Here is a 15934-nt window from a genome sequence, read left to right on the forward strand (position 1 = left end):
TTTGGTGTTAGCATTATGATATGCTTTAGCTATTTTTGAAAAATCGAAGAACGACTGACATAGAAACATAGCTTTAGAATCTGATCTCAGGTCAGAATGGCTTAATAAGAACTAGGAGTAGACAGGAAGTGAAGCCAGCTGTACCGAACACACACGGGACAGGACGGTCTGTCACCAAAAGCGTTATGCTCACTAACGGGTCGGGCCTGTTGATGGCGGCGTTCTCACTGAAGAAGCCGGTTTGCTGGAGCTCTGTCATCTGGATGCGCTCAGTTCATGTTGGGAGCTGGCGGCCAGATGGCAGTGAATTCCCCAGGGTCCAGCGGCACAGAGAGCTCTTCCTCGTTCTGATGCCTCGTCCCTGGTTGACAGATCTGGGCAGCTTTAGAATACTTAACCCATTTAGGCCTGACATCAAAATTAAAAACATTTCTTCTGAAATACCTATGTTTCTATATCAGTGGTGCTCAATATTTCATGTCAAGGAAGGACCCCAAAAATGTTATGTAAATGGCCGCCGACCCCATCTGAAAATATGTTATTCCAGGAACCCCTCGGAAGCAAAGATTTGAGTTCAAAACGTTCGCTCTGAAAGAATATATATTCAAAGATTTGTGCCGCATTTTCACGATTTTTTCGAAAATAGCAGACCTACAAGCTCGTAGCGCGGCAATCGGTGCCGCGCTATGAGCTTGTAGATCTGCTATTTTTCAATAGTTAAAGTATAACATAATGCTGAAAACACCAAAAGGGGTTCCCGCCCAGAATGGCTTAAGTATGGCAGGACACGGAAAGGCTTTTGAAAATGCCTCACAGCTTAGACAAAGCTAGTGCTACGCTCACAGTGGTGCAGAGTGCCAGTCTCTGGACTCTGCCAGGGTACAGATTCCATCATGGTAATCGCATTTATTAGACACAATGTAAACGTGGTGGTTAGAGGTAACCATTGAACACTTCTTCATCACGGCACGCTGACAGGTTCTCTGAGATGAGCTCCGGTTTCCATGTTATGCAACCCGTGCTCTTTCTGTCCGTTTAGTTTTTTGGTGCTTGACCGGCTCCCTCGACCGGTCTACGCCAGCTTGTTCTGTCAAGTCACTTCAAAGGCTATACATGCCGTGATAGGATGATATGTATGCTGTAGATTAGAACAGGGGTACTCAACCTTTTTGGCCGGAAATGCTTTGGCAATGTCTCGGGACCCCCGCCCCGCCCCCTCCCGACCCCCAATATAAATTGACTGCTACAATAACCTTAATAATAGAGACAATACACCATAAATAAATACTGAAACCAGATATAATCATTAGGGAAGGTGTATGCATGTACTATGTGTATTATATGTAAACTCTTCATTTCCACTTTCCAGCCATTCAGTTGCAAAAAGAAAAAAAAATCTTTTTTTTTTTCTTTTTTTTTTTTTAAATAATTAGGGGACCCCCCAAAATAATTTGGCGACCCCCCCGAGGGGTCGCGACCCACGGGTTGAGAACCCCTGGATTAGAACAGGGTGATATCTATACTGTAGATTAGAACAGTGATTCCACAATCATATTCATTTCAAGGACCCCCAGTTTGATACTCATGAGACCACAGACCACAGATTTGGTATTATCCCATTTTGACCTGAGATCAGATTCTAAAAAATGTCTTCTACATCCTGACATGTCAGTCCTTCTTCGATTTTTCAAAAATAGCAGACCTACAAGCTCGTAGGTCTGCGCTATGAGCCCACGCACCACAAGGGGTGCACGCACCACAGTTTGGGAACACCTGGTTTACATAAAGTTGTTTATTTCAAAGGTTTGATTGAATCCCCTCTTGTAAATATTGATTGCCTATGAATGGAAACAACCATGTGCGCTGTACTGTTCTATTTTATTCAACCATGGCCCATGCCCCCTTAGTAATAGTGAAAATGGATCTCTGATCCTGACACGACAGAAACATATAGTATACTGTACTCTGCACTGTACTCTATGTCCTGTATACAATGAGTCTCAAAAGCAAGAAGTTATCAAGCAAATCCGTATAAAAACAAGCAAATATGAGAAACGTGAACTTCCACGTCATACACAGTAGCGTTTAACTATTGACTCTGAACTATGTTATTTAAGTTTCACTGTGTAGCATCCATTTTAGTAGTCTTTTTGGCGATGTATATAGCTATATTCAGACTGAAAGCCCTCCCCACGGCAGCAGTTTATGGGATGGGTGTCGTCAAAGCGGCAGTCTTCGGTTATTGGTTCATACCAACCAATCAGAATAGTAGGAAAGCAGATGACGTTGTTGTCAATAATGTGGCTATGGGTAACCCAGTTGCTAACCAAACAAACACAGCCAACGAGCGCTACTAGTATGTAAACAAAAGCGGTAAAATATGTCGGATGATGATGTTTATAAAACCTCTCGTGTCTGTAAATAAACTATTTATCATACGTCGATTTAATAGCCAGATTGATACGGTCGTGAGTTACCGCAGTGGGGGCAGCCATGTTTGTTGTCTGACGGCCAATCAGCTTACTACTTGGCTACGTTCGGATTTACGAACGTAGCTGACACCGTCGTCGGGAGAGACTCCAGACCTGAACAGCGGATTCGACCGTTATCTCTGCATTGGAACGGCAAAATCATCCGTTATCAGCACGTTTGAATGGTGCCAAAATGTCCATACTGGCATCCTCACCACATAGCCTGGTCAAGGTTTCCCCCTGGTGGACGTGTCATTTCCAACTATTGTCGGTGCATGGAACTAGGAGCTACTAATATATATTATTCTCTGCCTATCAGGACGTAACTCGGCGCTGAGTCGGGTCTGGTGGCCTTCGCAACGCTCGGCACGGCGACTCGCTCGGCTAGCGCCTAGCTCGGCAGTGCCTCACGTAGCTCATGGCCACCAGACACGGCGCGCCTCCGTCAGGACATCAGTGATAATGACAATGCTACAATCGCAGATAATGACATACTGAACAGTGAGGATGCCAGTATGGACATTTTGGCACCATTCAAACGTGCTGATAACGGATGATTTCGCCGATTATATGCATGATACCAGTCGAATGGGGTGACCTGAATCGCCACTTGCCAGAACATATTTTCTTAATGGGCGTGGCTAGCGATTCAGGGCTGGAGCCAGGCTAGTATATAGCAGTTAGAACTGCGATTCCCACATTTCAGTTTGTACAATTCACGGACGTACCTCCAAAATGACTGCAGCAGGGTTCTAGCGCCACAGTCTCAGAAACGATACTATTTAACACATAATTAAATACATTTCCGGTACATTTTCAATGCCTCGAGTGTCGGAGGCAGATACTTGTGACTAAAAATAGTGTTATTGTGAATAATATACCACTCAAAGATTAGATCAAAAGTAGCTTTTGTTACAAGGTATTACAAGGTTACTCACCTGAATGTTTTCTGCATATAGAACCACATAACGGTACAGCTGCAGTTCATCCTTTCTCACGCTTTGTGTTGTAAGTATTACTATATATGTGTGCGATTGACAAGAAGCTTTTTAGCCGTGGAACAGCTGCCCACTGTGCTCCTCGTTGTTTGGATGGCCTTGACCCCTCGTCTAGCACGGACTCTGACATCTGCACCCATGCAGGGATCCTTCATCAACTCTGGCTTCTGACATCTGCACCCATGCAGGGATCCTTCATCAACTCTGCCCTCACTGCCAATAAGACCCCCTGCTGCCATGAGTGCCGTGTAGCTCCTTCAAACGTTACATTAGACAAAATGCATTCACTCAGGGGTGTCGGGGCTTATGTGTGTGCAGTCTATGAAACATAACAGACTTTGGGGTTTGAGGGGAGTGTTTCCAGATGAGACGCACAGCGAGGGTTGTTTGGGGGGAGGTCAAACACTCTGACCAGAGTTGTACAGAGGGGGCAGATGAAGCGTCACAGTGTATCCCAGATGTTAAATGCATGCATTGCCACGTGTTGATGGAGGTATTGGTTTAACCCATTTTGGGCGGGAACCCCTTTTGGTGTTTTAAACATTACTAGCCCTTTCCCGTTGTGAAATACTTGCCGCCCTGTGGCCGCGGGGGGCATTTTCGGGTGCATTTTCGCATTTTTAATTCACTAATAAATTCATTATTAATTTTTATAATGTGTTAAATTGGAAAAAGGGCTTCGTTAAGACCTCCATATTATTATGGTCAATGCCTGTGTGAAAAGTGGGAGCGAATCGATTGGTGCAGGCAGTGAGGAGCTACGGCAGTTACAGTGACACACAGGCACACATTCAGACATTTGGTTAATTATAGTATGATGTTGTAATTTATCTATTGAAAAATAGCAGATCTACAAGCTCATAGCGCGCCACCGAGTGGCGCGCTACGAGCGGCGCGCTACGAGCTTGTAGGTCTGCTATTTTTGAAAAATCGAAGAACGACTGACATAGAAACATAGCTTTTTCGGAAAACTGTCAGGATGTAGAAGACATTTTTTTAATCTGATCTCAGGTCAAAATGGGTTAACACACCAAAACAAGTGAGGCGAGCGCTTCAGCTTACCCACGGCGTCTCCCTGTACTGACAGTGACAGACTCAGAGACAGTAGTAAATGGCGATCCGCTGTTTTTACAAATGGTGGGAATATTCCTTGTCAAAATAATTCTCCTCTCGGAAATTAATGGGCCTTTAGCTTTGCATGTCTTCAAGTAGTCAAAAGGCCATTAGTCTTCTTGTGATTCTCCTAGCAGCTGCTCTAAAGCAGCTCTAAAGGCCAAATTATACATACTGTAGTGTGTTAGCCATGGCGGTCCGCTAGGGTCCACATGTCATACACTTCCTCAGCAGCGCATGTCCGCCTGCCTGCCTCCCAGACAGTGTGTACTTTGGACTAGTACACTTGACTGCACGTGCAGCGCTAGAAAAGAAAAACAGAAACGGATGCTGTGTTGGAGAAGAGGTTGAGTGAGGAGATCCGTGTAGCTACCCGCTGTGTTATATGAGCTTTGACAATAATAAATAACTTGAACTGGAAGTGATGTTGTTCATTTGTAAGATTTGTTAAATGTTTAGGAAGCAGCACAGAATAAAAAGCCTGAATAGAAAATACTTCTCAAAGCTTTGCTGAATGACTGTGTTAACAAGAATAACAGGACTTCACAGGAATAACTGAGGCGAGATAAAGTTAAATGGCCTCATGCCATCATGGCACAAGTGCTTCAGTTCATCATTAGGTTATGCATCCGCTGTCCACGGACCATCTTGCCTACACTGACAGGCTTAGTTTAATCAGGCCTTAACCCATTTTGGGCGGGAACCCCTTTTGGTGTTTTAAACATTATGTTATGATTTAGCTATTGAAAAATCGGGAAAATGTAGTGCAAGTCTTTGAATATATATTATTATTTTTTTTTTTTAAAGATATTTTTTTGCGGCTTACGCCTTTTATTGGTTTTTGAAGGGACAGACAGTAGGCTGACAGGAAACGGGAGAGAGATGGGGGAAGACATGCAGTAAAGGCCGTGTCGGGCTCGGGAGTCGAACCCGCGGCACACTGCGACTGGATTACCAGTCTGGTGCCCAGACGGTTACGCCACCGCCTGGGCTAAATATATATTCTTTAAGAGCAAACTTTTTTTAACTCAAATCTTTGCTTCTTGGGGAGGTCCCTGGAACAACATATTTTCAGATGGGGGGCGGAGGCCAATTACATATCATTTTTGGGGTCCTTGACATGAAATATTGAGAACCACTGATATAGAAACATGAGGTTTTTCAGAAAAAAAATTACATTTTAAAACATTTTAAAATGTCGACGTCAGGCCAAAATGGGTTAAGGATGAGTGTATCTGTCCATCACTTTGAGCCAAACAACTTATCTCAATGGGTTTTTGCTCCTTTATCCTCCCCAGACTGATTTGGGTGACCCAAATGACCTTAACTTTACTCATTCACCACCCCTTATTAGGTCAAATTTCCACTTGCAAGTTTTCCTCAAAACCCAATGGGCAGATTGCCATGGAACTCGCTGATCGCATTTATGCTCCCTGGAATCTTTATCCCTCTGGCGCGCCGCTGCCCCGCTGCTCCGCCCCGCTGCCCCACCGCTGGCCCGCTGCCCTTTGGCCAATTTACAGTTTGGTCTGCATGGTCGGCGGGTCGCATGGGCTCCTCCTGTGAGTAGATGTGTTGCTATGCATCGCATAGACAGAAGTTCAATACATTTCAACTCCGGTGGCGGGCCTGTGCATGAGACAAACACCGACACAAGCCCCCTGTCGCTATGCCTCTCAGATTCGCCTCCCTACGCGCTGTACGCTCACCACTCATTGAAAATGTATTTTCTAGGCATGTCAGTCGTTTTTCATTTGAAAAGACCTTAACGGAGACACCTTAGATAATGTAGCTTTGTTACGGCGGGGCTCCACCGGGCGCATGTGACGCGTGTGACGCGTGTGACGCGCGTCAAAAAAGGAACCGGGGCAATTTTAAAGCAGTCACGCAACGCAACGCATCGTAGGCAGTGGAGCCACCCTTCATTGATTAAAAAGGGAACGTGACGGAGACGCGAAGGTGACGGAGACGCAACACTGACGCGTCCAGTGGAGCCCCGGCGTTAGGGTATTGCACTCTTCGGTGTGTAAAAGAACTAATACTTTGCAGTCTTACTAGTTTCCCCCTCCTTAAATGTATGATGAGATTTTATGTTAATAAAACCAAAAGACTGTAACCTTTTTTTCTTCGTAATTGCAATATTTCACTCAAGGGTATACTTACTTAGCACACGTGCCACGTTCCTAACCGCAACCACTGTGTGTGTGTGTGTGTGTGTGTGTGTGTGTGTGTGTGTGTGTGGTGTGTGCGTGTGTGTGTGGGCGTGCGTGTGCGTGCGTGCCACTGAGTCACACACACTGTGAGGCACACATTCAGGCAGCCACATAGTAAATAGTTTCTCCACATCCAGTGTCCACGGTGACGTGATGTAAGGGTTTTTCTGCAGACTCCTTTGGTCAGCTGTGGTCAGACAGCAGGCGTACATACACGCAACACGTACTGCTGCATGTTTCGTGTCTGCAGCCCATGTGCAACTCCATGACGCCGTCGCCTCCTGAGCCCGAACAGCCCTTAAATCAGGGTTCGTCCGGAGACATCAGTCACCACAGTGACACCTGTGCCTCCCTGGATCCTATTCTTCCCATTTCATCGACTCCTGTGTGTGTGTGTGCATACTGTACATGTGACCTCAGCAGATATCCATCACCCCCAGCAAAACGTGCGTCACCGACACCCGAGAGTTCCCTCCGGGTCAGGGATAGTAAAGAAACCCAAACCCAACGCTTGTTCTGAGGCCTGATTTATGCTTTACGATGATTTATGCTTGGTCGTAGTAGGGTCATTCACCGTGAACAGCCGATCTACAGTACATGGTACCGCCGCTATTGCTGACACGTCGTGATCTTGTAGATCGGCTATTTACCGTAGCGCGAGAGAGAGAGTCGTAACGAGGGATTATGATGAATCACTGAGCATGTGTTTCCTGTCTCTTCTCGCAGCATCAACAATAAGCTGCAGCAGCCAGAGGCGGCGGCCGGGGTCCTGGAGTACGCCATGAAACACTTCGGAGAGCTGGTGAGTGTTCTCTTTGTCCTCTCTCGTTTTTTTCTTTCTTTCACTTTTCATATTTACAGTATAAATCTCCAACATTAGTCCCGCTACGCACTCCTGCTATTAAACACTGTAAAACACTGCCACTACGTAAAATGGGGATGAAACTCACAGCCACCCCGCCCCCAGAATGTCCCATTCCCGACCAGTCCACACAGTCACAGCATGTGGTGAATGTGCCTGACTCCCTCGGTCAGCAGTTAGTGAGTCAGTGATTCTTTCATCCACATATTAAAAAGGTGTGCATACCTGTTTTTATCTCCCATATGCTTTATAAAAACATTGGGTGCTTTCGCTCCCAAATGTGAAATGCATTTAACGCTCCATAGAAGCAGAGTGCCTTGCAGTAATAGTACCTTAACCGTGAACGGTTTGTAAAGCCATTTTACTGTACCGTCTTTGACTGTAAGTCTCTTTGTGTTACTTCGTACCTGCCAAGCGGAAAGCACCTAAAGTCATGTGTCTTGAAGAAAAGTCTATTCTTTGTGTAACATTAGTCCAATACTAACTAACTAACTAACTAGTCCAGTATGGCTTTTGCTGTTTATACTACATCCCCATCTATTCTTTATACTTAGATTGTTGCGTGTTTTGATACTGTAGATCACCAAATTTGATGTGACACTTAACTACTGCCAGCAGTCCGCGTTGTTGACCGATACCAGCATGTTCATTTATCATTTCATGTATCTTGGGTGAACAGGTTGGGTTACTCGATCAGATAAACCCTGATGTTAACAGTTTGACGACCGCTAATTGTTTAATCCAGTGTTCCACCGCGCGTAAAACGCTATACCCGACATTTGCTTAATGCGTTTAATTCGCCGTTTTAAAATAATTAAAAAGAAACAGCGGATTTATCCGGGACCTGATGACGAGGCTGTCACGTTATGATGACGAAACCGGAAATCAAGTCATCATCTGGGCTGCTAGGGCTTCTGGGAAATTGAGCCCAATGCAAGTGAACGGGGGGTTTGTTTGGACTACAACTTGCTCTGCACTGTGGTTTCGTTCGCATTGTCATGGCCGCTGGTGCTGATGATCATAACAAGCCGACGGACCATTTGTCGCCGGATTTTCGTTGTTGAAAGCTGCAAATACTTCAGCGTATGCTCTAAAGGTAATAAAACAATCTCGGCAACGTAGAATATTTGATTAAATAGCGGGTGAAGCCTTTTATGGAGTCAAAGTGTTAAAACAGCAGCTGCTGGGATGAAACGGTTTGATTTTCATGTTTCGTAAACAGCACGCTGTGTGAGTGTCGTCACTCAGTCTCATTTCATTCTTGTTGTTACCAGTGGCCCAAAGGAGTCTTTTTGATCACTCTTTTTGCGTAGTTCGGTTCAGTAGTTTTTTGCCTTTGTTGGGTAGACCGAACAGGTCACAAGCTGCTGTAATATATTCGTGTTGTACTACAAACACGCACTACCGCAAACGCGGAGTTGCATACAGAACCTCCCACAGTGCATAAACATAATATGTGGGGCGACTGTGGCTCAAGAGGTAGAGCAGGTCGTCCAACGATCCATGGGTCGGCGGTTTGAATCCCGGCTCCTTCTGTCTACATGTCGAAGTGTCCTTGGGCAAGACACTGAACCCCACATTGCTCCCGATGTGCTGGTTGGTACCTTGCATGGCTTCCGCCGCCATCGGTGTATGAATGTGTGTGTGAATGGGTGAATGTAATGCACAATCTATGTAAAGCGCCTTGGATAAGGCGCTATATAAATGCACCATTTACCATTTTTATGGTATTTAATATGTTAATCAAGTTGTCATATTTCTTATTGCCTCAGCAATACAGTGCTGTCTGTATCTGCATGGGTTGCTATTGTAGGTTACTGTTAACTTGCCAGCACGTCTGTCTCACAATGACGTTTACCCATTCAAGCTGTCCGCATGAAATCTGACCGGTTTCGTACACTGGACCAGACCGGGTAAACCCAAAACCCACCCAGCCACTTCTTGTCACCCAACGGAAGTTCAAGGACGTTTTTAATGTGTTCAGTGGGTCACACTTGTCTTCCCCAGCTCTTGAACAGACAACCCACAGGGTTGTAACAATCGCCTGCTCGTCAAACCTTTCAATTGTGTTTGTTGGAGTGCCCAGCTGAACTGGAGGCACTGCTGCTGGCAGTCCAACCTGGGCCTCTTGAGAGTGTTTACCTAAACGGTGACAAAGAAAAACTTGAATAGCAAAGAAGTCTACAAACACACACACACACACACACACACACACACACACACACGCGCGCGCGTGCGCCAGTGAATGAGGCTGATTGTGGGAAGAAAGGAGCCAGAGAAGAGAGGAACGGTGTTGTGTGACAGACAGTGTTTTGGAGTAACAACCCAAACAGATCTGTTAACAGTATGCAGCTTTTATTGAATTGCTACTTTTAGCCCAAAGTCAAGTCGTTAGCCCGCCGACTGTTTCACAGGTGAAAAATGGCCTTACCCCCCATCTTGGCAAGCAGCAATTATGTCCCCCATTAAAAGAAACTATGGGCAAAGTGAAAACATTCAGTAAAAGCGGCTCCCGAGAGCACTTCCAGGAATCCTGTTTATGAGGTGAGCATTTGGAGAGCTTTACAACGGGAGGTTTCTGTTTGGTGTTCCAATCAGGCTCATCACTATGTCAACACAGGTCTGTGCCCGGTCTGTGCATCACTGGCTACGGTCGCCTAACCCATTTAGGTCTGACATCGAAATAAATAAAAAAAGTTCGCTCTGAAAGAATATATACCTATTCAAAGATTTGTGCCGCATTTTTACGATTTTTCAAAAATAGCAGACCTACAAGCTCGTAGCGCGCCACTCGGTGGCGCGCTATGAGCTTGTAGATCTGCTATTTTTCAATAGCTAAAGCATAACATAATGCTAACACCAAAAGGGGTTCCCGCCCAAAATGGACTAAAGGAAGTGTGACCGGGATGAGAATGCTCAGAAGCGGGAATCTCCAGTCAGCCGTGCAGTGTCGTAATAAGAACCGCTTGCAGAATACCTTCTTATAAATGGAGAGTTCTTTACTTCCAACTCGGCATCTGCTGAATGACTTAGTGCAGGAATTCTGAAAGCCTTTATTTTTTTACCAAGGAGTAATTTGAGTATGCCGTTAAAAGTTTCATTATGACACTGACTCATTCATACTTCATTTGCTTGGTTCCGTCATAAAAACAAATCCAGTCGAGCAAGTGAAACATAAGGCAAAAATGTGTTGATCCTCATGGACACGCTGACAGCTTAGTGACCATTCTGTATGCGGGATAAAAACGGTCAATAAAGGAGTGTCTGGCCAGTAGTGCACAGACTATACACTATGCTCCTGGTGACCACAGACTATACACTATATGCTCCTGGTGAGCACAGTGTCTGGCCAGTAGTGCACAGACTATACACTATGCTCCTGGTGAGCACAGACTATACACTATGCTCCTGGTGAGCACAGACTATACACTATGCTCCTGGTGAGCACAGTGTCTGGCCAGTAGTGCACAGACTATACACTATGCTCCTGATGAGCACAGTGTCTGGCCAGTAGTGCACAGACTATACACTATGCTCCTGGTGAGCACAGACTATACACTATGCTCCTGGTGAGCACAGTGTCTGGCCAGTAGTGCACAGACTATACACTATGCTCCTGGTGAGCACAGACTATACACTATGCTCCTGGTGAGCACAGTGTCTGGCCAGTAGTGCACAGACTATACACTATGCTCCTGGTGAGCACAGTGTCTGGCCAGTAGTGCACAGACTATACACTATGCTCCTGGTGAGCACAGTGTCTGGCCAGTAGTGCACAGACTATACACTATGCTCCTGGTGAGCACAGACTATACACTATGCTCCTGGTGAGCACAGACTATACACTATGCTCCTGGTGAGCACAGTGTCTGGCCAGTAGTGCACAGACTATACACTATGCTCCTGGTGAGCACAGTGTCTGGCCAGTGCACAGTGTCTGGCCAGTAGTGCACAGACTATACACTATGCTCCTGGTGAGCACAGTGTCTGGCCAGTGCACAGTGTCTGGCCAGTAGTGCACAGACTATACACTATGCTCCTGGTGAGCACAGTGTCTGGCCAGTAGTGCACAGACTATACACTATGCTCCTGGTGAGCACAGTGTCTGGCCAGTAGTGCACAGACTATACACTATGCTCCTGGTGAGCACAGACTATACACTATGCTCCTGGTGAGCACAGTGTCTGGCCAGTAGTGCACAGACTATACACTATGCTCCTGGTGAGCACAGTGTCTGGCCAGTGCACAGTGTCTGGCCAGTAGTGCACAGACTATACACTATGCTCCTGGTGAGCACAGACTATACACTATGCTCCTGGTGAGCACAGACTATACACTATGCTCCTGGTGAGCACAGTGTCTGGCCAGTAGTGCACAGACTATACACTATGCTCCTGGTGAGCACAGTGTCTGGCCAGTAGTGCACAGACTATACACTATGCTCCTGGTGAGCACAGTGTCTGGCCAGTAGTGCACAGACTATACACTATGCTCCTGGTGAGCACAGACTATACACTATGCTCCTGGTGAGCACAGACTATACACTATGCTCCTGGTGAGCACAGACTGTACACTATGCTCCTGGTGAGCACAGTGTCTGGCCAGTAGTGCACAGACTATACACTATGCTCCTGATGAGCACAGTGTCTGGCCAGTAGTGCACAGACTATACACTATGCTCCTGATGAGCACAGTGTCTGGCCAGTAGTGCACAGACTATACACTATGCTCCTGGTGAGCACAGACTATACACTATGCTCCTGGTGAGCACAGACTATACACTATGCTCCTGGTGACCACAGACTATACACTATATGCTCCTGGTGAGCACAGTGTCTGGCCAGTAGTGCACAGACTATACACTATGCTCCTGGTGAGCACAGACTATACACTATGCTCCTGGTGAGCACAGACTATACACTATGCTCCTGGTGAGCACAGTGTCTGGCCAGTAGTGCACAGACTATACACTATGCTCCTGGTGAGCACAGTGTCTGGCCAGTGCACAGTGTCTGGCCAGTAGTGCACAGACTATACACTATGCTCCTGGTGAGCACAGTGTCTGGCCAGTAGTGCACAGACTATACACTATGCTCCTGGTGAGCACAGTGTCTGGCCAGTAGTGCACAGACTATACACTATGCTCCTGGTGAGCACAGACTATACACTATGCTCCTGGTGAGCACAGTGTCTGGCCAGTAGTGCACAGACTATACACTATGCTCCTGGTGAGCACAGACTATACACTATGCTCCTGGTGAGCACAGTGTCTGGCCAGTAGTGCACAGACTATACACTATGCTCCTGGTGAGCACAGTGTCTGGCCAGTGCACAGTGTCTGGCCAGTAGTGCACAGACTATACACTATGCTCCTGGTGAGCACAGTGTCTGGCCAGTAGTGCACAGACTATACACTATGCTCCTGGTGAGCACAGACTATACACTATGCTCCTGGTGAGCACAGTGTCTGGCCAGTAGTGCACAGACTATACACTATGCTCCTGGTGAGCACAGACTATACACTATGCTCCTGGTGAGCACAGTGTCTGGCCAGTAGTGCACAGACTATACACTATGCTCCTGGTGAGCACAGACTATACACTATGCTCCTGGTGAGCACAGTGTCTGGCCAGTAGTGCACAGACTATACACTATGCTCCTGGTGAGCACAGTGTCTGGCCAGTGCACAGTGTCTGGCCAGTAGTGCACAGACTATACACTAGGCTCCTGGTGAGCACAGTGTCTGGCCAGTAGTGCACAGACTATACACTATGCTCCTGGTGAGCACAGACTATACACTATGCTCCTGGTGAGCACAGTGTCTGGCCAGTAGTGCACAGACTATACACTAGGCTCCTGGTGAGCACAGTGTCTGGCCAGTAGTGCACAGACTATACACTAGGCTCCTGGTGAGCACAGTGTCTGGCCAGTAGTGCACAGACTATACACTATGCTCCTGGTGAGCACAGTGTCTGGCCAGTGCACAGTGTCCGGCCAGTAGTGCACAGACTATACACTATGCTCCTGGTGAGCACAGTGTCTGGCCAGTAGTGCACAGACTATACACTATGCTCCTGGTGAGCACAGTGTCTGGCCAGTAGTGCACAGACTATACACTATGCTCCTGGTGAGCACAGTGTCTGGCCAGTGCACAGTGTCTGGCCAGTAGTGCACAGACTCACTCCTGGTGAGCACACCAGTAGTGCACAGACTATACACTATGCTCCTGGTGAGCACAGACTATACACTATGCTCCTGGTGAGCACAGTAGTGCACAGACTATACACTATGCTCCTGGTGAGCACAAGCACCTGGGTTTGAATCCCACATTGGTCTTGTCTCGCATGCCATGTCTCTCCTCTCTGGTCTTGGTTTCCTGTCTCTCTACACTTAACTGATCGATCTAAAACAAAGATAACATAAAAATGCCCCAAAAAAAATAAGTTGCTTTTGCTATATCTGAGGTTGTAACATAATTTGCAATGTTGTAACACACACACATATACTCAACTCAAACTTTATTTGTGAGTGGTGCAACCACTCCAAGGAACAGCAATGTCCATGTTAACCTATGTGACATGTGTTAACCTATGTGTGTGACTATGAGTACCAGTAGGGGCAAAAGTGGCGCTGTTGTGCCAGAAACAGAGAGCGAGATAGTGCTGCACTGTTGCCTGTTAATGAGAGAGAGAGAGAGGAGGGGGGGGGGGGGGGGGGGGGTTGCACCACTCAGTACACACGGGTGTGATTTTATATGGCACATTTAACACCAAAGTGCTGTACAAGTTAAAGACAATGCAGTATAAACAAACAATCAAAGCAAACAATGCAATATAAACAGACATCAGCATACAATGAAATAAACACAAACAAACATTAGCACCAGTAAGGGAAACAGGGCTACATCAGCTGTTACTGAAGGCCAGGGAAAATAAATTAGTCTTTAATAAGGATTTAAAAATAACTATCGACTGGGCAGCTTTGATGTGTATGGACAAATAGTTCCAGAGCCTTGGGGCAGCCACCGCTAAGGCCCGGTCACCCCTGGACGTAACATATCGTTGCTGTCCAGGAAGAAACCACCCAACTCTGTTTTTGTGTCAGGAGTAGGAGGACCAAAAGCAGGCAACAAGATGCAGAGCAGATTAACTTCAAGGTGTTTATTAAACTAAACCAAGGTTCTTCCAAATAGCCAGATAAGACGTTCAGATAAATAAACACTGACTCACTCGACACGGACCAACGAGAACACAATGCAAACACAGGGCTTAAATAGACAGGGATAACAAGACACAGATGAACTCAAAATAACACTCAATCAAACACAGGATAGGCTAACAGGCAAACGAGCAAACAGAACACAGATGACTAGGGATACAATAATCAGGTTGGTAAGACCATAGACCATATAAATGGATGCCTCATTGGCCACTGCAGTTCATTGTCTCCAGCGACGGCAGAAGTCCAGCGGAAGTGTGTCTTTTCAACAGAGCTTTATTGGCACGAGAAAACAAACGTGCCTCTGATTGGCCTACCGAAAGTCCCCTTCTGTGACACGCGCGGAAGCTTCCGCTCATGCCTCCACTATGCTTCGCAAGGAAACTCGGGGAAAGCTTGCCTACTCTTGAGAAGCACACGCCCCAGAGCTCTGGGAAAGCTTGCCTACTCTTGAGAAGCACACGCCCCAGAGCTCTGGGAAAGCTTGCCTACTCTTGAGAAGCACACGCCCCAGAGCTCTGGGAAAGCTTGCCTACTCTTGAGAACCACACGCCCCAGAGCCGAACGAGGCGTCTAACTTTTTATTAAATTAAATACAATTTCAATATATATATTATAGGAAACACCAAACAAGGGCAGGCAAGAAAGCACAGAACAATACTACAAAATAAAATACACCAAACCAAGGCAGTAACAGAAATGCAGTAATAATACAAAAACATCACACCTTGTGTGAACTGAGTGGTGTAAGGTCTTATATAGACTGATCAGCTGTGGTCTGACGTAATGTCTGACGTAATGAAATCACACCCGTGTGAACTGGGTGACCATAGCAACCATGCTCATTTTTTGGTACGAACAGACAGACAGACAAACTAACAAAGCCAGTTGTAGGAGTAGTTTACACCACTCAAAAATAAAACAGGAGTACATGAAGATACAGTCCTAATAAGTAAAAGTAACCTTTTTTCTTTTCTTTTTTTCCATAAATCAATGCTATTGAACACCCTTTAGGCTTGTGTGTTGATTAAAAAAATATTTAACCAATGGAAAGTATTC

The 15934-nt window shown here is 46.2% G+C and overlaps 1 protein-coding gene across 7 annotated transcripts in view; it reads left to right on the forward strand.

Annotated features, from left to right (window-relative positions):
- mtor (mechanistic target of rapamycin kinase) overlaps positions 1-15934 on the forward strand; it is a 211657-nt gene that overhangs the window by 116266 nt on the left and 79457 nt on the right. For all 7 annotated transcript variants that reach the window (XM_079492652.1, XM_079492653.1, XM_079492654.1 and 4 more), the window contains one exon: positions 7522-7597. In XM_079492652.1, coding sequence (XP_079348778.1) covers positions 7522-7597 — 76 coding nt within the window. The remainder of the gene's footprint in view (positions 1-7521; positions 7598-15934) is intronic.

Source organism: Electrona antarctica, assembly GCF_951216825.1.
Source record: "Electrona antarctica genome assembly, chromosome: 2".
NCBI lineage: Eukaryota > Metazoa > Chordata > Actinopteri > Myctophiformes > Myctophidae > Electrona > Electrona antarctica.